Source organism: Callionymus lyra, chromosome 1, assembly GCF_982586985.1.
Source record: "Callionymus lyra chromosome 1, fCalLyr1.hap1.1, whole genome shotgun sequence".
Classification (NCBI taxonomy): domain Eukaryota; kingdom Metazoa; phylum Chordata; class Actinopteri; order Syngnathiformes; family Callionymidae; genus Callionymus; species Callionymus lyra.
In genome coordinates this window covers 32,206,986-32,234,193 of record NC_141818.1, presented here as the reverse complement: position 1 = coordinate 32,234,193, position 27,208 = coordinate 32,206,986, and the positions used below count along the sequence as shown (strand labels likewise).

Here is a 27,208-nt window from a genome sequence, read left to right as displayed (position 1 = left end):
TTCACTCACGCACACATCATGTGTCACACACACAGAAATATGCAGCCTCACACATTTACACTCACACACACATCATGTACACACACACAGAAATATGCAGCCTCACACATGTATTATCGCAAACACATCATGTACACACAAACACACATGCACAAATATGCATATTCACACATGTACACTCACACACAAATTATGTACACGCACACAAATATGCAAACTCATACATTTACACTCCACACACGTACACACAACATGCAAACACACACATATTGGAGCAAACACATCATGTACACACAGACAAACAAAGACCCTCGACAGACAAACGCAACAGTCAAGTGTGTGTGTGTTGCAGGCACCTGTTCGCCCTGGCTAACCTCTCCTACACCACGATGATGGATGCCAAACAGAACCAGTGTATTGTGATCAGGTGGGTTCACGCGCTCAGAGGAAGAATCACGTGACAACGAGCGTCTCTGCCGCAGTGGAGAAAGTGGATCGGGGAAAACCGAAGCGACCAAACTGATCCTGCGATACCTCACAGCCATACACCACAAGCGCAACGTGACGCAGCAGGTGGGTGTATTTCGGCCCGGCGTGGCCCCCGACCCTCGTGTGACAGGTGTCTACTAACTTTTTCTTTCTCCGATCAGATCGAGGTAAAGTATGAACTCTCGCCGGGCGTCCTGCTTCGGGCGTTTTCCGCAGGTGACGTGCCGTATCCTCCTCAGATCCTGGAGGCCACGCCCTTGCTGGAGTCCTTCGGAAACGCCAAAACCGTGCGCAACGACAACTCCTCCCGCTTTGGCAAGTTCACTCAGATCTGCATGGAGGAGTAAGTAACCACTGTCTGACCTCACGTCCTGTTCGACGTTCTCATGTGAAACAGGCTTTACGATCCCATCAGCCCTCGCTGGGCTTCCCACGTGCCGCACTGCCCTGGTGCGAGTGTATTTGAAAAGGGATTTAAAGCAACGCAGGTCATAGGTTACAGATTACATCCTGGTCGGAGGAGACAAGGCAAGACACCAATTCTCCACATCCTTCCTGCAAATTCGAGAGGCCTGAAGGAAGAGTCGTGTTTCCATCCGAGCGTTAGGAATCGCGTCTCCTCGGGGTATCACATAAATCGCATTAGAACTGATGAAATAATTGTTAACCAGAGAGTTGGGCTTGCAAAGCTGACATCAAAACCCAGAGATTCACACTGGAGGGGATTAGAAAAGTAGATTTTGGAAATGGTTTATTGATACATCCCACTGTGGGTTTTACAGAGAACCAGATATGTCATGGTAAAAAAATAAAAAAACGTGTGCCCACAGAAAACCAAGTCCTGGCTAGAAGATCATTTAAATCCTTGAATTTATGGATGAAAGTTCACTAAAGTTCATTATTCGTGCAGCTCATTGCTCGGTTACTTGGATCGGGAACCAAAATCATGGGTTTGATTGTTGTCATTTTACCAAGATTATTTTTCGTGATGCAGCTATTTATATATTTTGATATTAGCCACAATAAGAGACATTGTTTTGAGGAATAACCCTAACCCTAACCCTACCCCTAACCCTAACCCTACCCCTAACCCTAACCCTAACCCTAACCCTAACCCTAACCCTAACTCTAACCCTAACCCTAACCTTAACCCTAGCCCTAGCCCTAGCCCTAACCCTAGACCTAACCCTAACTCTAACCCTAACCCTAACCCTAACCCTAACCTTAACCCTAACCCTAACCCAAACCCTAACCCTAACCCTAACCCTAACCCTAACCCTAACCCTAACCCAAACCCTAACCCTAACCTTAACCCTAGCCCTAGCCCTATCCCTAACCCTAGACCTAACCCTAGCCCTAACCCTAACCCTAACCCTGAGCAAAGGTCAACTCTCGATTTTTCTTTTTGTTTAGACGTTATATTCATCCTCACATCATTGACCCAGATTATTCTAGAGAATGTACTACCTTAGTATTTCTACGATTTGTTAGACTAGAACAGAGTAATACATCGTATTTTGATAAAAAATCAGAAAAGTTTTCTGAGTAGAAACATGATCAGGGCGCAGTGGTCAGTACCGGGATGTGTCACAGGTCCAGGTGGATGACGTAGAGAACGTTACTTAACCACTGACCACTGCGTGTGTGACTCTGCAGGGGTGTGATCAGCGGTGCCATAACGTCTCAGTACCTGCTGGAGAAGTCTCGCATTGTCTTTCAGGTGAACACACACACACACACTCGCACACTCACAACACAAACCCACACAGATGAGGTCATGTGGGATCGTCTTACAACTGAGTCACCATGAGAAAGAGGAGATTCTGGAGGTCGACCGGATGATGTGTCAAACATCGAGCACGGATCTCATCGCTCCGTCGCCTCCATCAGCCACATGTCCATCATCTAATTGCAAGTGTCGTGACGCCCCCCTCCCCGCCCCCCCCCCCCCCCGGCTTCTCTGCCTCCTCTCCCACAGGCCAAATCAGAGAGGAACTACCACATCTTCTACGAGATGCTGGCGGGTCTTCCAGAGGAGGAGAAGCGCTCGCTCTACCTGCAGGAGGCCGAGACGTACTTCTACTTGAATCAGGTGCTGTGCGGACAAACCTCTCGGTCTCATGTTTATGAAACCACCGAACTACACTCGTTATCCGTGTCGCTTAATCCCTTATGATGGTCGCGGGGGGGTTTGAGCCTATCCCGGTTTCCTCGGGCGAGAGGCGGGGGACACCCTGGACAGGATGCCAGTCTTTCGCAGGGCACACAAAGACACACAACCATTCACACACACACTCATAATTATTGACAATTTCCCCAAGTTTCCAATCAACCTCTGTTAGTTTTTGGTCTGGGGGAGGAAACCGGAGTGCCCGGAGTAAACTCACCCAACACGGGTCGAACTAGAAACTCCACACAGAAAGGTCACAAGTTGTCCCTCCAGACCTCGAAGCAAAACAGCAACCTTCTTCTTTTGCCATGAGGTGACCGCGCTAACCACTGCGCAATCGTGCGCCCCAAAGCATTGATATTCCTACTTTTTTATTTGTTATATTCACATTTTACGAGACGTAAACTCATCCCGCAAATTAACACAATACAGATTTATTGATACAATGACATTGCAATACTGTAGGAACAAGAATATATGTGTAGTATTGTCGTGAACTTGACTCTGGTGTTGCAGAATTTACAGACCACATGACTCTTAACTGTTTTTAACCTTAAAAGCTGCTGGAGGCGACTGTATCCTCTCGTCCTCAGTCGTTGCCCGGGATTCCGCGGGGACAAAGTGCGTAACTACTGCTGCCATCTAGTGGCGGGAGGTTTAATTGCAACACAGAAATGAACCCCGTGAAAATGTATGTGTCGAGTGTAAATTGTGTTCTGTTCTAATTCCCACTTTATTTGAATATAAACAGTGAAAGAATTCCGATTAAAAAATACGACATGATTTCAAAAACCCGCTCAAAGCAGGACGAACACGACGTCATCAGACCAGGGACACATGAGAGACTACTGTGTGACGTGAATGAAAGTCACTCAGAAAACTTTTTAAAAAGCATCTCTAAAGCTCACGAAGGACTCGCGCCAAAAGGAGGCCGCTCTCGAACAATGACCCAGATAGTTAGTCGAAGGTCTTCCTTCATTCGTCTTCGTCTTCGGTCATGTCCCTCCTGGGCTTCTCCTCACACCAGTGGTCCTCTGGTTCTTACGACTCCACTGCCAGCGGTCGTTACACTGTGATACATGGTTCTGTCGACCCGTTGAGATCCATTCAAACATCTTCATGAGAGTCTCGCACAGACGAAGACAAACTCTGATTAGCTCGAGCTTCAATTCCGTGATTCTTCCCTGGTTTTATGTTCCAATCTCATTATCTCCTCCTCAAGCGTAACATTGTTGCTCCAAATCCAATCCTCCGCCAAGGAATCATCGCGCAGTTATCAGGCTCTTCAGTTTGGTCATCCTCGGGTACTTAACAATTTCGACAGAGTCGGAGGATAAATAAAGATTTTTTTTAACTTCTATTTCTGTCAAGTCTGCAGCTTCCTCTCGCCGTTTGATCGTTTTTAAGATTTCCCACTTTCCTCATGAAACCCGGAGCTGAGATCAGCTCTAATTAAAGATGTCGGCCGATAGAAACACTGGTGCATTATCTCGGTGTAGAAACATGTGCGTCCATCAAAGCGCCTGAAGGAGAGTCCTGGCGAAGAAGACAGTAGAAGATGTCGATCTCTGACTCGTTTCTTCTCCATCATGACGTCTGATGTGCGCCTGCAGGGCGGCGACTGCAGCATCGAGGGCAAAGATGACGCCGAAGACTTCCGGCGGCTGCTGAACGCCATGGACATCATGTGCTTCACGCCCGAGGAGCAGAAGGGCGTCTACAGGCTGCTGTCGTCCGTCCTCCACCTGGGGAACGTCTACTTCCAGCCAGTGCAGGTTCCTGGATGATAATGATAATGTTGATGGATGGTGGTTGTGATGAATGCGGCTTTGTGTGCGCCCCCTGCAGGCCGAGGGTCAGGAGGTCGCCTCGGTGGTGAGCGCTCGAGAGATCAGGGTTGTTGCTGAGCTGCTGCAGGTTTCACCAGAGAGTCTGCAGAAATCTGTCACCTTCAAACTGACTGTGAGCTGACACACACACACACACACACACACACCCCCACATGCACACACACACCTACACAAGCACACATACACACGTACACACACACACACATGCACACACACACCTACACACGCACACATACACACGTACACACACATGTACACACACACACACACACACACACACACAAACACACCTGCACACCTATACACACACGCACATACACATACACATACACATACACATACACACACACGACACACATGACACACCTGCACACACATGCACACACACACACACGACACACCTGCACACACGCACGCACACACACACACCTACACACACACACGGTCACCTACACCTACACATGCACACACACACACACACACACACACACACACACACACACACACACACACACACACACACACCTACACACACACGCACACATGCACACACCAACACACACATGCACACACATGCATGCACACACCTACACACACATGCACATGTACACACACACACATCTACACACACATGCACACACATAAACACATGCACAAGCACACACACAAACATCTACACACCTATACACTGACACATGTATAAACACATGCACATGTACATGAACACACCAACACACACACACACACACACACACACACACACACACACACACACACACACACACACACACACACACACACACACACACACACCTACACACACACTCTTCTACAAACACACACCTACAAACTTATATACACATGTGCGCACACACCCACGCACACGCACACACACACACATACACATACTTACACACCTACACACTCACACAGTTTTACACAGTCACACATGGACGTACACATAAACAACTCTGCACACACACAACCATGCACACACTCTTAAAATATTCTCACTCAAACCCATACACTCACATACACACAAACACTTGCACAGTCAATCAGCAAACTTTGGACCAGCGATGACAGCTCGAGTGTTTGTCGCCCTAGGACGTGGGACACGAGAAGATCTACACCCCGCTGACGGTGGAGAGCGCTGTGGATGCCAGGTGAGTCAAAGTTGCAAATGAGAAACAGCTCACCTGCTGAGAACTACCTGGAAGAGACTCTCATGACTTCGTTAGCAGATTATTTTAGAGGCTCTTCATCACAACAGGACACTTGCTGAGGGGGCGCTCTTTGATATTCTCTTTTGGTTGAGGCATTTGGGGACAAAGGACGGCGGGGCTGGGGGGGGGATTTTTCAGATGTCTTCTGTTTCCATAGGAACCGGGCTTTTTGTTTCCATAGAAACCTTATTGTGTCTTTTTCATAGAGATGCTGTTGCCAAGATCCTGTACTCGCTGCTGTTTAGTTGGCTCACAGAACGCATCAACGGCCGGGTCTACCCTCGCAACGAAGCCCTCTCCATCTCCATACTGGACATTTATGGATTCGAGGTTTTTCGTCTGACCCTGACTCGGCGCCGTCTCTCCGGCGCTCAACACCTCCTCTCTTGCCTTCGACAGGAGCTCCAGCTGAACAGCTTCGAGCAGCTGTGTATCAACTACGCCAACGAAACCTTGCAGTTCTACTTCAACAGGGTCGTCATCCAGCAGGAGCAGGTCAGACTCAGCAGAGACAAAACATCTTCTCGTGAAGGGAACGGAAGCTTCCACCCCCTTCGTCTTCTGAGTCAATGTAGCGTGCACACACACACACACTCAGTGAGGTGACCCCCACACACACACCGTCCAGAGATCCTCTGTGAGGAGGGGAATCCACGTTTTCTCTTACAAATGCTAAATCCAACTTTATGAAATTGAACAGTGCTGGAGCTGACCTGCTTAAATCTACTCTGGCGTGTGTGTGTGTGTGTGTGTGTGTGTGTAGGAGGAGTACTTGCGCGAGCAGATCGAGTGGCAGCAGCAGCCCTTCGGCAACAACCAGGCCTGTCTTGACCTCATTGCTGCAAAGCCTCATGGGATCCTGCGCATCCTTGACGACCAGTGTGGTTTTCCTCAGGTACCGTTACCACACTGATCGCTTTCAAACCACTTCATGTGCCAGTGTTTCTCACAAGAGCTTTAAATTCCTGTATTTGATAGGTTTGTTAGTTAGTTTTATTAACTCAACTTAACCTCACCACGCGTAACTCATCGATCAAAACAGTTTTAAAAGCATAATATCATATTAGAGCCATCATTTCAATGGTTTAAGTTAACAATTGTGACTGTATCCTACCCTTGATAATATGATATGAAGCAGTTCACGCTGAACAACACCTTTATTACTGATTATTAACAGGAAATAAAGAAGTGATTCAAATAAAACTAGCTTCTCTCTATTTTTCCTATTGATACAAGTATAAATAAGTTTATTAATAATTCATATTTGTTCAACGTTCTACAGTGTTAACGAAACTGATCCGTTAAATAAAATAGAATTCAAAAAACACACACATAGAGTTCGATTTTCTTAAACCAATAAATGAAAAATTAATTCTAAATACAATTTTTCTTTTTATTCGTAGCCTCTTAAATTGCATATAAAAACATCGCCATCAGTCAATACTGAAAGAGAACCGAGCTGCTTGATCGAACTCTCAGCCAATCGTGCGACACGCAGACGATCACGTGATGTCTTGTCGCGGCAGATCCCAAAGCAAAGGAAAGGTTTTAGTTACTTTCAACAAACGGTTGTTTGACAGTTTGGCTCAACGCTCGATTGGATAAGTCTGGTAGGATGGAATAATTATATCAAACCTTTTATATTGAATTTGAAAGGCTATGAATGAAAATAAACTTTATTTAGAAATATTGTTTTTGAATTATTATAATTGAATAATATTATCAAACTATATTTGTAACAACATGCATTTATTGTCCTTTCTTTTTTTAAATGAAATAAAATCAAAAGTTAAAAAAATTAAAATATTTGTGGTTAAAGGTGAACGACCTCTACCACTGCATATGTATTTATGGAAGCCAATGAGATCATTAACCCAGAGACAACACAAGGGATACCTCAAACACATTTGTTTTCAGACCTTCGATCACCTTGACCCTGAGACAACACAAGGGATACCTCAAACACATTTGTTTTCAGACCTTCGGGTCAGCTTAACCCTAAGACAACACAAGGGATACCTCAAACACATTTGTTTTCAGGCCTCCGGGTCACCTTAACCATGAGATAACACAAAGGATGCCTCAAACACATTTGTTTTCAGGCCTTCGGATCACCTTGACCCTGAGATAGAACAAGGGATATCTCAAACACAATTGTTTTCAGGCCTCCAGGTCACCTTGACCCTGAGATAACACAAGGGATACCTCAAACATATTTGTTTTCAGGCCGTCGGGTCACCTTGACCCTGAGATAACACAAGGGATACCTCAAACATATTTGTTTTCAGGCCGTCGGGTCAAATTGACCCTAAGATAACACAAGGATGATTTCAACTATTCAATAATGGGATTGCACTGATATACTTCCATGTTTTAAATTATGTTTTTTTGGTCAACTGTAAAGTGAAAAGACATTTTAAACGTAATGCTACTATTGCTTGTTTAGCTACTAGCTAACAGAGCTAGCTTCAGTTATCCTGAGGTAAAACTTACCACCACCTAAAACGTTATATGTCCAAGAGAATCATCACAAATCAGGAAATCTACACTTTCTCAGATCAGATTGTGAACACTTGACTTTTATTTCCAGGTCGCACGTGTCTTCACGATGTGAACCAAAGCTTGTCCGAGATGATTTCTGTCCCGAGTGTAAAGTAGAAGTGGCAGCGGTTTTCTTGGAAATACCCCGAAGCGTTCTGTCCGGTTGAAGAGTGTCCGGCTGAATTTCCTCAGGATGTTTTTCAGCAGCAGTTTTTCCGTCGTCGCTCTCACTTATCCCGACTAAAAGTCTGATGCACTGAATGTCCTGGAGCTCTCACCTGAGGTCGACGTTCACTCTTGGAAGGAGAGATTTTTTATAGCGAAAAGGAAAGTCTTGGTGAAAACTGTTTAACCAGATCATGGCGTCATGAAGGTCTCATCCAGTCGGACTTAAGTTCCTCCGGTGCATGAATCACTGCGGCTCACGGGAGGAAACGCAAGTCTTCGACTGAGGAGAAGACAAACACACGCTGAAGTAAACAAGAAATACTTTATAATAACAGAACGGTGCGGACTTTGGTCACGATCGATACCCAACAATCCCGCGTCGTCACTTAATTGCCTGCTGCTATGATCGCGTTTCCCCGGGCTGAGCTCGGATTGAGATAAACGAATCCTAAAGACTCTCCAGATGCTCCGCGAGAAATATGACGACGTGCCTCTGGGCAAGATAGATTTCACGGCTCGTAATCCGTTCAACTCTTTTAATGATCACCAGGCGACAGACCACACCTTCCTTCAGAAGTGCCACTATCACCATGGTAACAACCCGCTGTATGCCAAGCCAAAGATGCCGCTGCCAGAGTTCACCCTCAAACACTTCGCCGGGAGAGTCACCTACCAGGTACGGGTCTCCTCCCTCCCGGACCAGGGACCTGGTCAGTGACTCGGCGTTTCTTCTTTGCTTCCACGCAGGTGCACAAGTTCCTGGACAAGAACTTCAACATGGTCCGCCAGGACGTGCTGGACCTCTTTATCCAGAGCCGAAACAGAGTGAGTCCACCTCAAACAATCAAGAGTGTGTGAATAAGTTAAGCGTGTTACTGTTCCTTTAACTTGCTTGCATGGATTTAAAGTGATAGTTCGCCCAAAATTCAAACGTCACTCATGTACTACTCAGATCACGATATTTACCCAGGGTACTTATGGTTCATATTGCTCGTTCTTTCTTAAACATCTGCCACAAACAAGTTTAAAATTTAGACTTGTTTAATTTTTTACGGAACAATTCTTCTCGTCGAGACTTAAATACAAGAGGGGTGTTACAGACGAGCAATATGGAGGTATTTGGATGATTTTAAGTGTCTTTTTGTGACGCAGATGAAGATAAAGACAACTGAGCTCCAGTCGCTACATTAAAATGAACAAACATTTTTGTCTATAACTCTAAAAAAGAACAGATTACCCTGAAAATAATCCCAACTCTTCGACGACATGAGGGAGAGTAGAAAATGAAGTTTGAATGTTGGGTAACTATCACTTTAAAAGTAAACGGGTTCATTTTTTGGCTGATCGTGTTATAATCTGAAAGATGTGGAAACTGCTAAAACAAGGCAAACACGTTGGAGGACTTTTAAAAGCCTGTTTAATTGAGCTACAACTCTAATTTAGTGTAAAAACCTTCCTTGGAATGAGTCGAAGAAAATGAGCCTATTGATGCTATTAAGCATTGATTAATGGGAGACGTTTCGAGGACAACCATTTAAAGACTTTCGGCTTTGGCGAGGAGTTACACTAGAAATTAAAAAAAGTATTGAGCCCAAAAGGAGCTCTGCAGGATCCTTGTAGTGCCCTTTATAGATACAGACTGATGAGGTCTAGGGGTAACAATGAGTCGAAAGACCTTCATGATAATGGAAACACCTCGAATTCTTACCCATATATACCGGTTTAATGTCAGCAATATATTCACAGACCATCACAGGAAAAATGTAGCATGACAAGCAAAAAAAAAATACAATTATTACATTAAAAAAACATTATTACACGGAATGAGAACTGAACTGGTTACAAAAATACGTTTGTAAACTTGATCTAGACACGCAACTTGACTCACCGTCTACTGTTTATTCAGAGAAAATCTTTTTTTCAAACATAAAAACATTTCAGGCAGTCATAATCAACAGACCAGAAATAACATCAATTATTCATTCTTTTCTGAAGTGGCCCGGTCGACTCAAACGGCAGAATGCTTGTGTTGATATTAATTATAAATTATGAATGTCGTCAATTATTACAGAGACTTACTGTGGAATTCAACTGATCCTGACGGAAAAGGAAGTTGATGGTTTGAGAGTTTTCTTCAACGACACATATTTACTAGGTGTGAGTTCATCTCCTAACTTTACGAGGACGAGGCGGTTTTTCTCCTCACAGGATCCCAGATAACAGGTGGCAACACAGGAGGGCACGCGAGTGCAGATGAGCTGAAGACTGAAGAACAGCTGATAAAACGAAACCAGCCCGGAGAGTCATCCTGATAATGACTCGACCACACAGTGGTGTTCGATGAGATGAGGGATATGCAGCCGACTCACTTGATGTGTCTCCTGCAGTTCAGCGACAGCGAGCAGGTTTTTTACATCTCCGAGTTCCTCTGGTTGCGAAAAGGAAGGAATATTATGCAAATGTTGACAAAGTGGATGCAGGTTCTCGGCTCAGACGAGTCCAGTTGTCGCTTTGCTGGCGTCTAACGTGCACCGTCGCTGGAGTGTGAGAACACTCGTGTTTGCCTCGAGGCACTCCCAACTACAAGCGGAACAATATTGACATTTATTTCCCTCCCCGTGTCAGCGGGAGAAAACAAAGCCGCTGAAAACAGTTTCTCTTATGAGCGATCCATAATTTAAACACTCCAGCATGATGAGAACCGACGGACAAGGAACGGCTCTCTTCTTCTACAACGTGGTTTTGAATATTAATGTCGGCCGACGAAGGATGAAGTCATACATTGTTGGCAACAACTCCTCCTTCCCGGGCCACGGATCTACTCACCCGGAACGGGTCCTTAAGTCTGGTCTTTTATGTCTTCATGTCTTCAGATGGTGTCCACGCTCTTCCTGAAGTACTCAGAGTCGGTGTCGCTGCAGCGCTCCAACGCACGACACAGCAGCGCCGCCCGTCGCTATCAGGCCAACACAGTCAGTGCGAAGTTCCAGAACAGTCTTCAGGAGCTGCTGGAGAAGATGGAAAGGTGGGTGGATTATATTGAGGCTTTGGTTGGAGACGGTGAGGTGGATTCTTTTTGAGGTGAACTCATCTTTAGTGCTGTGGCCCATCTACACAGTCACCGGTCAGTAGGGGGTCAGTAATGGGCAAGAGGAGGGCAGCCTCATTGTAAGGGCAGTGGAGGGTCACTAGAGGGTCAATAGTAGGTCAATTGAATGTCAGTACTGGGTTAGTTAAACATCAGAAGTGGGTCAGTGGAACGTCAGTAGTAGGTCAGTTGAGGGTCATTAGTGGGTCAGTTGAGGGTCAGTAGTGGTCCAGTGGAACATGAGTAGTGGGTTAGTGGTGTGTCTGTGGAGTGTCAGTGGAAAGTCAGTAGAGGGTCAATGGAACGTCAGTAGTGGGTCAGTGGAGTGTCAGTAGTGGGTCAGTGGAACGTCAGTAGTGGGTCAGTGGAACGTCAGTAGTGGGTCAGTGGAGTGTCAGTAGTGGGTCAGTGGAGTGTCAGTAGTGGGTCAGTGGAGTGTCAGTAGTGGGTCAGTGGAACGTCAGTAGTGGGTCAGTGGAGTGTCAGTAGTGGGTCAGTGGAACGTCAGTAGTGGGTCTGTGGAGTGTCAGTAGTGGGTCAGTGGAACGTCAGTAGTGGGTCAGTGGAGTGTCAGTAGTGGGTCAGTGGAACGTCAGTAGTGGGTCAGTGGAACGTCAGTAGTGGATCAGTGGAGTGTCAGTAGTGGTTCAGTGAGATGTCAGTAGTGGTCCAGTGGAACATGAGTAGTGGGTTAGTGGTGTGTCTGTGGAGTGTCAGTAGTATAGTGTCAGTGGAGCATTCATGAAGGTTTAATAAAGGGTCAGTGAACAATCAGTAGTGGGTCAAGAAGTTGGTCAATAGAGAGAAGATAGTCAATCAATAAAGGGATAGCATTGGGTCAGTGGAACTTCAATAGTGGGTCAGTAGAGAGTCGTTGGTCGGTCAGTAGTGGGTCAATAGAGGATCAGTGGCGGATCGAAGGTGGTTCAGTGGCGAGTCAGTAATTGATCAGTAGAGGGTCAGTGGTGAGTCAGTAGTGGGTCAGTAGAGGGTCAGAGGTGAGTCAGTAGTGGGACAGTAGAGGGTCAAAGGTGAGTCAGTAGTGGGTCAGTAGAGGGTCAGAAGTAAGTTACTGGAACTGATGATGAGGGACCAGAAGGTAGTAAAACTTCTCTCCCTCCTCTGGTGTCCACAAACTAAACCAAGAGTGTGTACTGTGTGAGTGAATGACTGCAGAAGTGATAGAAAATCGATGTCGGGTCGTAAAGACAACAAGGATGATATTTCACAGGCTGATAATGGACTATGGCGGCGTCTCAAATGCCAGAGAGGGAAAGTATCTCTGTGCGCGGACCACTGCTGCCCACTTCAGGTGGACAGCTTTGCATGAATCCTCAGCGCAGAGTGACAGGCGAGTCTTGTGTCCTCCTGTGAGCAGCGGAGGTTTGTCTGCTAGAGGTTCTCCTGACAGAAATGTCATTAACGTGAACCCTCCAGACGATCGCTCTCCCTTCACACCAGGCCGCCGTCACTCTGTCAGCTCCGGCTGTGTGAGCTCGGATTAGCATCTACAACAAGAGGTTTCCTAGAATAGCTCCGTGACATCCCGAGGTGCTGCCGGGTCATCCCTCACTTCACCTCCCTGTCCATCAGAACCGGGGTTTTTTTTTGTCTTTAGGTGTTTAAACAAGCATGTTTCTAATATACGTCTGACATCCCGACTCGACCCTCTAACAGGTGTAACCCCTACTTTGTTCGCTGCGTCAAGCCCAACCACCGTAAGGTACTGGAGCGCTCAGGCTTGCTGTGGTTCTGTCTGACAAGTCATGTGACTCAACACAACTTCCTGTCGGGTCTCAGGAGCCCGGAGTGTTCGACTCGGATCTGGTGAGCTCTCAGTTACGCTACTCTGGGATCATGGAGACCATCCACATTCGGAGGGAAGGATTCCCGTTCAGGTTCCCCTTTGAGCGCTTCCTGGTCCGGTGAGTGTCGGATTCTCTGTCGGATCAGATCCTTTTTTCAATTGAAGTTGGGGTTGATGGCGCTGATCCACCTCCGTACTGAATCCCTGTCCTGCCGTCTGCAGGTACAAAGCTCTGCTGTGTCTGGTGGACCCCCCTCCCGCCGACGGAGAGAACTGTGTCGTGATGCTTCACAAGCTCGGCCCGGTCAGGCCCGGCTCCTACCAGCTGGGCGTCGGCAAGGTTTGGACTTAAAGACTCCGATCTTGAGGTCCAGAACTGATGGTGTCCACGCTCTTCAGATCTTCCTCAGGGAGGACCTGTACCAGCAGCTGGAAGGGAAGCGAGACCGCGTGCTGAACATCGCCGCCATGACGCTGCAGAGACACACGCGCATGTGCTTCGTCAGGAAGAACTTCCAAAAGTTCCGCCGCCGCATGGTGGCGCTGCAGTCGCGCTGCAGAGGCTTCGTGGCCAGGTGAGGTCGCCGCTGAGTCACCCTGATGAAGATGATCCGACTTTTGATGTCGTTACTCTTCTAATAAAACCTTCTCGCTGGTCTGCGTGAGACGTGTTCATCCATCACGCTCACAAATCTCTCCCTGCGTCGCGTCGGCAGAGAATTTACAAGAGTTCAAAAATCACTTCGCTTTTAATGGAGACTGTAAAACAGTCGTAAACCCAAGGTCAGGCGTTTACTTCTGATGAGGTCGTCGATTATTCCCTCATCAGGACCATCAATCTAGAGCCGCTCCAGCTACACACACAGATGCTGTTGTGTAGCTCCAGAGTGTGTAGTGTTGAGTTAAAAATGTTGTTATGTGACACTAGATGATGTTGTGTGACTCTGGATCAGGGGTCGGCAACCTGTACCACTCAAAGAGTGGTATATATACAATAATATACATCATAATAATTGTATCACCATCATCATTATGAATATTATCATTTGCAGAACAAATATTAGAACATTCAAAATGAAATGATTTCTTATCAAACTTAACCTAATTTAAAATAAGTTAAGTGGATTAAGTATATAAAATATTTTCTATGTAGGCTGAAAGAAATTATAGTAGAGTTATAGGTTTTTTTAGGTCATTTTTGAACAAACTGAAGTAAAATACTATAATGCTCGTTGTTTTGCGTGTTACTGATCCTTTAAGGCTGAGACAGGTGAGGGAGGGGCGAGCGAGGAGTCAAAGTTCTGCACTGAAGATCGTTTTAATGCATTATTGGAAAAATGCTTCATAACATTTCAATTTAATATACATATTTATACCAATACTTTTTCAAAGACCCCAATGAGCTGCATCAGAGGCTGATGGTGTTGTGTGTCTCTAGATGATGTTGTGTGATTCTAGATGATGTTGTGTGTCACTAGATGATGTTGTGTGTCTCTAGATGATGGTGTGTGTCTCTAGATGATGGTGTGTGATTCTAGATGATGTTGTGTGATTCTAGATGATGTTGTGTGTCTCTAGATGATGTTGTGTGATTATAGATGATGTTGTGTGTCTCTAGATGATGTTGTGTGATTCTAGATGATGTTGTGTGTCACTAGATGATGTTGTGTGATTCTAGATGATGTTGTGTGACTCTAGATGATGTTGTGTGATTCTAGATGATGTTGTGTGATTCTAGAGGATGTTGTGTGATTCTAGATGATGTTGTGTGATTCTAGATCATGTTGTGTGATTCTAGATGATGTTGTGTGATTCTATATGACGTTGTGTGATTCTAGAGGGTGTTGTATGATTCTAGATGATGTTGTGTGATTCTAGATCATGTTGTGTGATTCTAGATGATGTGTGATTCTAGATGGTGTTGTGTGGTTCTAGATGATGTTGTGTGATTCTAGATGGTGTTGTTTGATTCTAGATGACGTTGTGTGACTCTAGATGTGATGTTGTGTGTCTCTAGATCATGTTGTGTGATTCTAGATGGTGTTGTGTGATTCTAGATGATGTTGTGTGTCTCTAGATCATGTTGTGTGACTCTAGATGATGTTGTGTTATTCTAGATGGTGTGTGATTCTAGATCATGTTGTGTGACTCTAGATGATGTTGTGTGATTTTAGATGATGTTTTGTGATTCTAGATGATGTTTTGGGACTCTAGATGATGTTGTGTGACTAGTTGATGTGCTGTGATTCTAGATGACGTTGTGTGACTCTAGATGTGATGTTGTGTGACTCTAGATGATGTTGTGTGATTCTAGATGATGTTGTGTGACTCTAGATGTGATGTTGTGTGTCTCTAGATCATGTTGTGTTCTTCGATGTGATGTTGTGTGACTCTAAATGTGTGTTGTTGTTTCCCTGCACAGGAAAAAATTTGCACTAAGAAGAAAGTGTCTGATCAAATTCCGTTCCATCGTTCTGCTCATCGTAAACCGGCAGCGTTACATGAGGGTAATGACCTCTTGGTTGTGTATCATTTGCTAATTAAACTTGCAGTTAACACACAATGCTGATTCGCCAGAATGTGCTGGAGCCTGCAAGAAGGGCCGAGGAGGTGAGTGACAGGTTTGAGGGGTCGCTCCGAGGAGAAAGTCTTCAAAATACTTGTTGGTGTGCGTGTGTGTGTTTCTGTAGGATCGTGTCAACAGGGAGGTGGTGAATGTGACGACTCTGCCAATCCCTGCAGAGCTGGCTGCTCTTCTGCAGTTGGCTTCAGGTATGCTGATGTGCAACGAAGGGTAAAAAATAAGCCCATCTTCGAATGCTCCGCTCTGTTTTAGCTGGAGTGTGCATGTGTGTGTGCGTCTGTGTGTGTGGTTACAGGTGGAGCAGAGCTACACTCAGACTGTTTGGCGGTGGTTCAGGCTCCAAAGGTGCAGGTTGACCCCCAGCTGACCCTGCCTCTGGACATCAACAACTACCTCATGACACATTACGTCAGAGCCATATTCAGGGTACACACACACACACACACACACACACACACACACACACACACACACACACACACACGTGTTCAGCAGCTGCATTTATTCATGAGCCTCATAAAAGTGTGTCATTCAGGAGCCGCTGTTTGGGATGCTGACCGCTCCATTGGAAGATTCTCTGAGCCGACAAGACCAGGAGCTGAAGCCAGGAGCGCTCGACGTCTTCACTCTGGTGAATGTTGCAGTCACATGATTCCGTCTGATCCACGTTAAATCCAGATACTTCCTGGTTATGTTGCCAGGAACTTGTTTGTTTTCGTTTTCACTGGATTGTGAGAAAGCTATGAACAAACCTGTGTAATGCTGGTAGCGTGAATGATACTAGAAAACCCTACATTTTCAGTTCCCTCACCTCTGGAATATCTGTCAAAATGAGGATCAAAGATGTCAAGTGAGTTTAGCTCGAAGCTCAGAGCTTCAACAGTGACGTGTGTTCACTCCAGGTTTGTTCCTACGGTTTAATTCGTCAGGGAGTGAAATATATTCAGTGGAGCTTTTTTTAAGTGATGGGAGTAGAGTTGTCATTACGACTGTGTAGTATCTCCTGGTGGTGTTTTCTACGAGCCCAAGACATGACATGGTTAAAATAATAATAATTATAATATTTGGAAACAACTTAATTTAATTGTAATCCTTTAATTCATGAATAGCAGTTTAACCCATTTATCTCATCAGCCCTATTTTTGGGAATAACTTATACCCTGAAGAATAGTCTTACTTTCTTTTTATCTTTTTGTTTAGACGTAATATTATAATATGCTCTCACATCATTGAAACCAGAGAGTTTATTTTGAAGAATCTACTACCTTAGTATTTCTACAATTTGTTAGACTAGAAAAGAGATATAGATGGATAGATACTTTATTGATCCCCGGAGGAGAAATTATTATGTCCAGCAGCAATAAAACATCCACAAACAAACATCCATAAATAAATAAGTGTAAAAACAATGAAATTAATACATCATTTAAATAAATACATACAATATATATAAAAACACATCAATATATACTTCAAAAGTTGACAACAAAAGGTAAAAAGTGCATGTCAAGCATGAGGGAAATAGCTTTGTATTTAGTTTGTAGTGTTGTTGAGGCCTGGATATGTGTCTTTTTAGGAATTAAGAATACATAATAAACTGAGTTAAAAGAGTTAAAAGTGTGTAGAAATCACTTGGCACTCAAAATGTGCCACAACTGAACTTCACATACCAGTGTCTTCTTTTTGGGGATTCAATATGGTCAGCCTAAATGAAGGTAGTGTATGTTCACGTAATACCTTTCCTGGACAGCAACAAAACGATCGCACCTTCACTGGAAACGGCAACCATGCCTTGTATGACCTGGAGCTTATTATCCAGTAGTTTAGACTATTGTAACAGTTTATTTTCATGTCAAAACAAGAAGGAGATGTCTCGCCTGCAGTTAATACAAAACTCTGCAGCGAGAATTCTTACCCGCTCTATTAGAAGAACTCACATTTCCATTTAACCTTAAAACTCTTCACTGGCTGCCAGTTTCTTTCAAGATCAATTTTAAAATCCTGGTTTTGCTTTTAGAGCTAATCATGTTCAGACCTTCCATCAATGATCTGATCCAGCCTTACACCCCAGCTCGGGCTCTGAGGTCTGTGGATCAGAATCTACTGATGGTTCATGAACACGCTTTAGGACCAGAGGAGGAAATCCTTCCAGGCTGTTGCTCCTAAGCTTTGGAACGATCTTCCTCTCCCTCTGTGTTTGATGGATCTACTGACTCCTTCAAGAAACATCTTAAGACATACTTATTTGTGCAGGCTTTCTTGGGGCTGTTGAGTGTTTCTCTTGGTTGTCTTGACCTTTTAAGGTTTTTAAATGTGTATGTATTTCAACTGTGTATTGTTCTCTTGTTCAAGCGCTTTGTGATCCTGGTCTGCAAAATGCACTTTACAAATATACATTTCTGACTTAGTTCTTATCTGAAGCATTTCACAACAAAAAGGAAAATAACGCATCACCTCAACAACTATTTGGTCTGTAATAGTTGTGCATAAATATTGAGATTTTGAACTAAATACAATAACCATATAATAATGAGGAGTGGGGCTGTGTAATCATGCAACTGACATTCATAAACGAAATGGTTTAAATTAAGTAGTTTTCAGTCCTTGTCCTTATCAGTGAAAATATTCTGTTTGTGGGGCTGTCTCCTTCTGCAGGAGCTGTCCGTGGTGCTGAACTGTGACTCACGAGTTAAGAGAGTTGATGATGTCGGTGTTCGTGCGAGGATGTGTCCCTGGTTCCGAAACGAGTCTGCCGCTTCATTTGATCATGTTTCTGCGTCCGAATAAGTTTATCTAATTATAACAGCTTATCTGCCCGCTGCAGTGTGAGGAGGCGCTGGCACTGCTGACGCTATGACTCCTGTTTGAAAGCTCAAATAGACAGAGACGTTGTTGGTAAGCAGCAGAGAGGTACGGGGCAGGTGCCGGAGAAGAAAATGCCTAAGTTGCAAAAAACTTTATTTTCTGATGCTGGAAAGTCTGCCGGATGTTTCTCAGCCAATTTATTTTAAACCCAAACTGTATCCTCATTATCTTTATTTTTTGGTGGGCAGGTGTCAGAAGAATTCATCTTTATCACCCTGGAACAGACATGATGCATCTAAGTCTTAATTCTTACATATATTTCAACATTTTCTGCTTAAACATTCACTTTAATATCAGAAATTACAAATTGTGTCATTTTTTATTTTACATATGGAATATTTAAAGATAGAAAGTGATCAATTTCAACTTCCATGGAGCGTGTGTGTGTGTGTGTGTGCGTGTGTTACATCATGTCGGGGCGGCGATGCAAGCAGACTGCAGTGTGATGAGAATTGGCCAGTATGAGATGTTGTTTCATCATTCATCACATTCAGACCAGTTGAATCATGTAATCCGTCACTTTCACACACCCCTCATTAGATGCCCCGCGCTTCCTCCGCTCATCCTCCCAGTGAGCCGAGCGGAGCCGGAGCGGCGCGTTTAATGTCCACAGTAAATGACACCGCTCTGCCGGGTAGATACGAGGACGGAGATGAATGTTGTCAGAGTCTGAGGGCCTTAAACAGCAGTCAGCGACTCGCACGGTGGAGCACTTTATAAGCCTAATTAATCCTCGGCAGCTTAAGCTTTAAATTGACATGACTGATGAAGTCGCTTAATGATGTGACCAGAGGTTCGATATTAGCGACAACAAACCAGACATGAGCTGAGTCCACTTGTGGCCCACAGAACAGCAGGAGGCTCCGGGGAATTCAAACGAAGATTGTCGTTTCCTGCATTTGCTCAGAATCTGCAGTTTCATCTCAGAACGGCTGATCTTGTTCATCTTCTTGTCGCTCGACTAATGAAGCTACGTTCCCGCCTCCCGGCGAGTGTTGTTTAGCTAGTAGAGGTGACAAACCAATGCTTTTGAAATTGTACAAAAAACTAAACTGGTATCTTTAGAATTCCCTAAAAGTACCATTGATCTTTGAACCACCACATCATCCCCCTGTATTAAACTCAATGCCACGCGTGGACAATCCCTTCCCTGCTGATGCTTTATGTCCTCCGAGGTCTAAAAGTATCTGAAGCAGTTTCCATAATTGAACTGATGGTGACAGCAGATCCTCGACTGGCAGGATTCTCTCGCGTTCTTTAAAAATAACTTTTCCCTCTGAAGCACAAAGAGATGAAGCAGTTTTACCAACCAGGCTCTTGTGTTTTCTGACAGATTCTCAGGTTCATGGGGGACCCCAACCTGAACGGTGCTCAGGAGAACATCTTCGGTAACTACATCATCCAGAGAGGACTTGCCAATCCCAGTCTTCGGGACGAAATCTTTGCTCAAGTGACAAACCAGGTGGACTCCTGCCCCGCCTCGCTGGACTGTACCTGGACCTCAAACCCCTCTCGTGTCCCTGCAGGTCTGGAGAAATCCAAACCTTTTGAATTCGGAGCGCGGCTGGCTCCTCTTGTCCTCCTGCCTGTCCGCCTTCCTGCCCTCTCAGAGACTCTCCAAGTACCTGTTGAAGTAAGTCCTCTGGTCCCTGACGTCGTCGGTCTGTGCCCCGGTCAACGCTTCTCCTCCTGCGACAGGTTCGTCTCTGACTTCGGGCCCGATGGTTACCACTGTGTGTGTCAGCACCGACTGCTGCAGGCGCTGCAGCGGCTCAGCGTGGGCCCGGAATACGCCAGAACCTACCCGCCCTGCCTGCTGGAGTGGACCGCCAACCGCAAGAGGGCGCACACTGTCCTGCACATCCACTGCTTCGACGGTGAGGAGACGCTCTTCGGCAAGGCACCACCACAGAACTTCAAGGAACAGTCAATTTAATACAGCCTTAATATTCAATTAAAAAATCCTCTAATCATTTTTTATAGTCCAGTACGTTCCACAGGGGACTAAAATACTTCCTATTTGTGTTACAAATGTAATTAAAAAGGCAGTAATTGAGATTTAAAGAGTATTTCTAACCGTTTTAACTACATTTGTTCTAGAAAAAAATACCTTTAATGTCCACAAAAGACCATAAACTAAGCCTTGATATGAAGAGACAACTTGGAAACTTGGACAAATCAAATGAGAAGAATGAAGTAAAATGTTAATCCATATTTTATATATTTAATGTACATTTCTCATGTATTTTGACAGAAAACACTATTAAATGCAAAAACGAACTTAACTAAACTAAACTAATAACATTATTTAATTAATGTTCATAATAGTAACTGTACAAAATAAAAAAAATAAAAAAACGTTTAGTCCACATAAATACATTAAAAAGGTAGTTAATAATATTATATATTTTAAAACCTTAAAATAGTCCCTCGGAAATGTGTGTAGAGGGACCAAATGTGAATCGGTTCCATGGGCAGGTGTGTGTCGCACACACACCAGCATTTCCTCCTCCGGTCTCACTAATCCCTCCTGAGGACTGATGACAAACCTGCCAGGATTAAACAGCACCTGCTGATGCGACGCCGCTGTGAAACTGTGTTCACTCCGAGGCCGTCTCTAGACCCGACCGCCCAAGAGGGGTGTCCATCGATACGAACATGAAGGACAATAATGTTTCTACAATGAATGGAAATCACAGTTTATACAAAACCTGTCTCGACGACATATTCAATGAAGTTAACCTTATGACCACAGGGAGGCGACGATCTGCAAACAGTTGTGTCTAATTTAGTGTGATCACAAGTTAAAAACACTCACAGTTGTTTGTTTGTCTGCAGGCGTCTCCGTCCTCTGTCCTCTTCACTCGTGGACCACCGGCGAGGAGCTGGCGGCGCACATTCTCCAGCACAGGTGCGGCGCTCAGTGGACGCGAGGAGCTTTGTGTAGTAGCAGGAAGTGTTGTGTCCACAGGAGCGTGTCGGAGGGTCGCCGCGGCTGGTCGGTGCTGCTGAAGGAGTCGGCCCAGTGGGTGGAGCTGGAGGGGTCGGACTACGTCCTGGACCTGATGTCTGACCTGGAGCTCCCGGCTGAGTTCCCCAAACACAGCAGCTACTTCATCATCTCTGCTCAGGAGCCGACACGAGTGCGAGCCAACGCCAGCATGTGAGGAACACACACACACACACACACACATTTTGCAAAAACTTAAACTTCAGACAAATATATGTATTTTTAAGTTTATACTTAAATATCTCTATCACACTTTATATAAGAATAAAACATTGAAGTGGGATAGAAATTATTCTTGTTTACAAGAATATCTTCTAAAGCATCAATATGTTATGTTGAACATACAGTTTTGGCTCCCCAAGTGTTGGTTAAGTGTAACTGCAGGGTCCAGGAACCTCCACAGCCATGCATCGCACATGCATTTTGTTTTACAAAACAAAAGAAAAACTCTTTCAATCCTGTTTTTTTAGAAGCCTCTTGGGCGGCGGTTTCGACACGAACAATGACATCATCTCGACATCAGACGGATTCTTGAGTTCCGGTAAGAAACACTCTAAAAGTTCGTTTTTTTCAGATTTTTACTCTTTTGTATTTATTCATTACATCATTGCTACACCGTTAAAATTATATTTGCATTTTCTTATCGAAACCACAAAACAATATAACAATAATTATAATAAAAGCCACAAAAAAAGGTGCTGGTTTCATCATTTCAAAGGTAATTTACTGATACAAGATTAAAAACTACAAAAACACTTTCCTCCTTTCCCTCCCTTTTCAGACCTGGAGCCCCAGAAGGGAATGGACCGGTACCTGGACAGTCTCTTTGACCCAGTTCTTGCAGATGGGAACGTGGTGAGTGACTTAACCAGTTCTGCCAGCTTGTGCAGTCACACATGGTTTTAAAACAAGCTCCAGCATTGACCCGGGACGCCCTCCAACTCAGCCAGATTTACCAGACTGTCTATCACGACAGGAAGAGTCACAGGGTCACGTCTGGACTGTCAGCTTGAACAAGTAGCTCTGGATCTGTGTTCTAACAACACGCCATAGATGTGACGACTTGCTGAATGAATACAGTTTTATTGATTTAAGAACATTTTCATGCACGCTTGGACATGTTTAACGGGTCATGCCGCAGATCCGGAGCCACAGTACGTCGTTGGGCAGTTGCTTATCATTGTGAATAAATTCAACGTGAAATAAAAAACAAACTCAATCAATATAAAAAAGAAATGTAAGATAAAACATTAAATGTAAAAAAGATAAAATGTAAAAATTCAATGTTGAAATATTCAGCGTAGGAAATTCGATGTTCAATGTGTCAATTAATATCTAAAAATGTTACGAACACAAGTAAAGTAAACAGCATCACACGGGTTGGTTACCGCGGCTCACTCCTTCTTTCTGTGATGTTACACTGTAACGTCAGGGATCATTTGCTTCTCCTTAGTTGGCCGTATGTTGACACTGAATCTTGGTTGGACCCAATTTCTTATACTGAATTTTTTTCTATTTAATTTTATTTACAACTTAATTCATATTTAATTGTTTACACTTCATTTTTTTTGACATTTATGTCTTTAAAGGTTGTATTTTCAACTGAATGTGTTCATTCATTTAATAGTAAATAGAGAGCAAAAATAATTCTTGAAATGTAATGGATTTGAAAATTCAAAAGTCAGATTTTAATGCTGTAAAAATTCATATTCAATGTCCGATGGGAAACATTTACTTACTGCAAAATAAATGTTGAAAATGTTGCCAAGTATATTTACCTTATCTCTATTAAAACTAAAGTACCTTGTAATATATATATATATTTTTGTATTTTTTATATTTTTTTTGGGCTTTTCTTTTCTCATTTCATTACACGATATATAAATATCATATTTTTGGAGTAATATTCACTGCAGAAACGTCTAAAAAATCCTGAAATTTGAGAAATAATCAGTAAAAGAGCAATACTATTTAAATACTCAGACCTCAGATAGATAGGCTGTAATAACTGAAAGCAGCTTCTCGATATGTTCTTACTGAGGGGAAAATGAAAAAAGAGACGACGTGTTGAGGAGCGCAGGATTGAAAAGGTAAAATACAAATCTGATCAGTGATGAAGAAATTTATATAGCGAATTTTTGATCCACAGGTCCGTGAGACATTTGTTACCGGACGGTAAACAAAGAAAAACAGAAAAAACAATGCGTTCTATTGATTATTACTGCCTGGAAGGTGTTTTATATTGAAGAAATAACATTAACATGTGACTCTTGAATAGTTAAAATGGGTAAAACCCGCAATATTTAGCAACAAAACTTCTGTTTCAGATTCTCCTTCATGCTAAAACACAAGCGTACACAAGCTAGGAGACACACGCGTACACTACACCATCGTCAGCATACAAGTGAAATTGAAATGGATTTTTCACATCATGTTATTGTATTTTTACCTTTTTCTATCTGAACGCCGTTTCGGGTCAAGATTTGGGGACACATGAAGCAGAGACATAAATTACCTACATGGAGAAAAGAGTTGACCCGAGGAGGTTAAGGCGAGCGGCGAATGTTAGCCGTGCTATCGGATGTGGCCGACAGGCATTAGCGTGTATCAGATGTGTTCTACAGGTCCGTCGGCAGATCAGTTACCCAGTTACCATAACTGTCACCAGATCGCTACGGTGATTTCCTAACCGGGCTAGATCCGCTTACCAGGAAGTGGCGCTCTGACTCTTTCACGAGACGCACCGGTCCGGGGCCCAGACCCTGGACCTCCGCGGCTCTTTGATGCCTCTTCCTCTCCGTCCAACAGGAAGCCGACTCTGTGACGGCGCTGTCCAGCAGGATGAAGGGAGGGGGAGGCGTGGGGGGCGGGTGGCACCAGCAGGGTCCGTCCACCGGCCCGCCACCGCCACCTGGAGGTCTGTCTCGGCGTGGGAAACATCTGTGTGCGGTGCAGATGTGACAAGTGTGCTGGTTCTGTGTCCACAGCTGTGCGAGTGCTTCCTGTGGGAGGTGTGATGTCGCCTCCCATCGCTGCAGTCGCCCCCGTGACTCCCGGTTTGTGGAGTGTGAAGGAAACAGTGTTGCGTGTTCTCCGTGTTCACAGTGTGTGTCCTCCTGCAGATGCACAGCAGGCTGTTTTGGCTCAGCAGCAGCAGACCATCGTCAACCAGCAGGCAGTCATCATGGTGAGAGACACACACACACACACACACACACACACACACACACACACACACACACACACACACACACACACACACACACAGTCCTCTTCTCAATGTCTTTCCTCTCCACAGGCCCAGCAGATGACCATGCAGGCCATGGCCATCGTCACCAGCCCCCCCACCTCCCCCATCACCAGCCCTCCCCTCAGTCCTCTCCTGAATCACCCCCCAAGCCCGTACGCCCCGGCCGGCACCCACGCCATCGTCCCCCCGAGCCCGTACGCCAACATCCCACCCAGCCCGTACGCCAACTTCACCCCTACCCCCTACGCTGCACCCGGCATCCCGGCCAGCCCGTACCCCAACCCTCGCCCCCCGGGGGACTCCCAGCCCCCCCCTGCTCAGTCTGACCCACATGCCAGCAGACCAGCCGGAGTTAAAACGGTGCAGGTGAGACTCTCTGGAGGCGAAGGGATTGTTTTTGGGTCATTTGTTGTTGGTGCGAACATATCGTAATAAAGTTCAGTGCCTGAACTAGTTCATTACACGATAGTTCATGTACTAGTTCATATTTTGGAACGAACGTGAAGTGAACGTAGTGTATACAGCCTGATGAAAGCAATGCATTCTGGTGTCCTTGAACGTCACACAAAGTTTTGCCTCAATGTAAACCCGGTTCTTTAGGTTTCCCAATTTTTAGATAAAATTATTTTAGTTGAAAAAAATTTAGATGATCTGGAATATGTCATAGAATCTTTTCTTACAATACTGACAATACATGTTAAATTGTTTTTGACACTTCAATAAAATAGGATGTATTTTAAGTTAAAACAGATATAATAAGTCTGTGATTAAATGCAGGCTGTGGCCATTACTTTGAAAAAGAAAAAATTGTAGTGAACTTTTGAACAGTTTGCAATTTTAACTATGAACTGAACTAGTTCATTTTAAAATTGGTGAACTGAACTTCGAACTAACTCGCATAGAAAGTGAACTTTCCCAACACTAGTGTCAACAGTAAACCTTGTTTTTACCGCTTACCCGAAGGGAAATCACAAGTTAGTACACCGGTTGTCCAGCAGAGGGCGCTACAATTCGTCCACCTCCTCAGAAAATTACTAAATAGTATGCACATTTCCACTGAAATCGACTCAATCATTCACAATAACTGAAGTGAACTAATTTCGTTAAACGGTGACGTCATCAAGGAAGTGGGCTTAACGTTAACAAAAAGTGGTTCTCTGGGAGTTTTCCTGATGATAAAACCTGATGTTTCTTCATTAATAATAATAACAATGATATATATTTTTTGTCTGTTTGATTCGTGCGTGTCTCACAGAACAAGGACAGCGTCCCCCGAAGAAAAGCTCCAGGGGTCCCCACCAACACAGACAAACCACCCAAGTTTGGTAGGAGACACGAGAGAACGAGAGAGAACGAGAGGAAAAAAAATAAAAGTAAACCTGTTTTCTGTCCCAGACCCTGTAGGGGCGTCACTAGCGCCCCCTCCTGGAGAAGCAATCAAATACTCCTCCCGGAACTCTGACCACCTCGTCCCCAGTCAGGACGTCAAAGGTACAAAACGTTGAAGCCGTTCTTGGATCTCAAGGTCAGACTTGTGTGTTTGCTCCTCAGACATCATCAGGAGGTACAACTCTCCGCCTCCACCGCCTGACGCGCTGCCCCCTGGGAAAAGGTGAGGAGTTCAAATTAGTCCTCTAGGGGGCGTTCAATCCATAATGGTATGGATGAAGTCGTCATGACAACCGCCGAGACGCCGACCTGCGAACACGTGAGATGCGAAAGCCTGAACATCATTTTCAGGGCAGTTATTTTTAGTCGGACGACTCACTTGTGTGGCATTAATTTCAAGTGAAGGAAGTGACCTCAGAGCTTCGTTGGTTTCACTCAACCTCCTTTTTCAACATTCGTCGGATAGATGTAATCACCGTGGAGTTTTTAATTAGGAGCCACCAGACCGTCTAAGGGCCCGGGACATGTGAGCGAGCGCTCGCTGCCGCTGCCGATGTTTCGTGTGCGTCAGTGTCCCTGAACGCATCAGGGGTCAACCTTGTTCAGGTCGTCTCCAACTTCTCCACCACACTTTTTTCATCATGTCTTTCTCAGCACTTCTTGAAGGGGAGGTCAAGATAGAGACTCGGGGTCATGTTCAGTTGGGGGCGCACGGCAGAAAAAGTCCCCTCCGAGGTCACTGGAGGTGGTTATTGTGGCAAAAAGGTTGTG

General features: G+C 44.7%; 1 protein-coding gene across 1 annotated transcript in view; it reads left to right on the top strand.

Annotated features, from left to right (window-relative positions):
* The window catches only part of myo15ab (myosin XVAb), a 49,998-nt gene that overhangs the window by 7,417 nt on the left and 15,373 nt on the right, over positions 1-27,208 (top strand). The window contains exons 10-46 of the mRNA XM_087783976.1: positions 353-427; positions 483-579; positions 729-832; positions 2,146-2,209; positions 2,468-2,581; positions 4,273-4,434; positions 4,508-4,621; positions 5,617-5,675; positions 5,942-6,065; positions 6,135-6,230; positions 6,499-6,630; positions 8,995-9,120; positions 9,192-9,269; positions 11,318-11,469; positions 13,210-13,255; positions 13,333-13,457; positions 13,562-13,679; positions 13,739-13,914; positions 15,762-15,849; positions 15,899-15,949; positions 16,030-16,111; positions 16,219-16,349; positions 16,459-16,554; positions 20,122-20,250; positions 20,315-20,421; positions 20,487-20,665; positions 21,627-21,699; positions 21,760-21,951; positions 22,269-22,339; positions 22,580-22,653; positions 24,607-24,715; positions 24,786-24,854; positions 24,921-24,985; positions 25,097-25,414; positions 26,304-26,373; positions 26,444-26,539; positions 26,600-26,660. Coding sequence (XP_087640102.1) covers positions 353-427; positions 483-579; positions 729-832; positions 2,146-2,209; positions 2,468-2,581; positions 4,273-4,434; positions 4,508-4,621; positions 5,617-5,675; positions 5,942-6,065; positions 6,135-6,230; positions 6,499-6,630; positions 8,995-9,120; positions 9,192-9,269; positions 11,318-11,469; positions 13,210-13,255; positions 13,333-13,457; positions 13,562-13,679; positions 13,739-13,914; positions 15,762-15,849; positions 15,899-15,949; positions 16,030-16,111; positions 16,219-16,349; positions 16,459-16,554; positions 20,122-20,250; positions 20,315-20,421; positions 20,487-20,665; positions 21,627-21,699; positions 21,760-21,951; positions 22,269-22,339; positions 22,580-22,653; positions 24,607-24,715; positions 24,786-24,854; positions 24,921-24,985; positions 25,097-25,414; positions 26,304-26,373; positions 26,444-26,539; positions 26,600-26,660 — 4,023 coding nt within the window. The remainder of the gene's footprint in view (positions 1-352; positions 428-482; positions 580-728; positions 833-2,145; positions 2,210-2,467; positions 2,582-4,272; positions 4,435-4,507; positions 4,622-5,616; positions 5,676-5,941; positions 6,066-6,134; positions 6,231-6,498; positions 6,631-8,994; positions 9,121-9,191; positions 9,270-11,317; positions 11,470-13,209; positions 13,256-13,332; positions 13,458-13,561; positions 13,680-13,738; positions 13,915-15,761; positions 15,850-15,898; positions 15,950-16,029; positions 16,112-16,218; positions 16,350-16,458; positions 16,555-20,121; positions 20,251-20,314; positions 20,422-20,486; positions 20,666-21,626; positions 21,700-21,759; positions 21,952-22,268; positions 22,340-22,579; positions 22,654-24,606; positions 24,716-24,785; positions 24,855-24,920; positions 24,986-25,096; positions 25,415-26,303; positions 26,374-26,443; positions 26,540-26,599; positions 26,661-27,208) is intronic.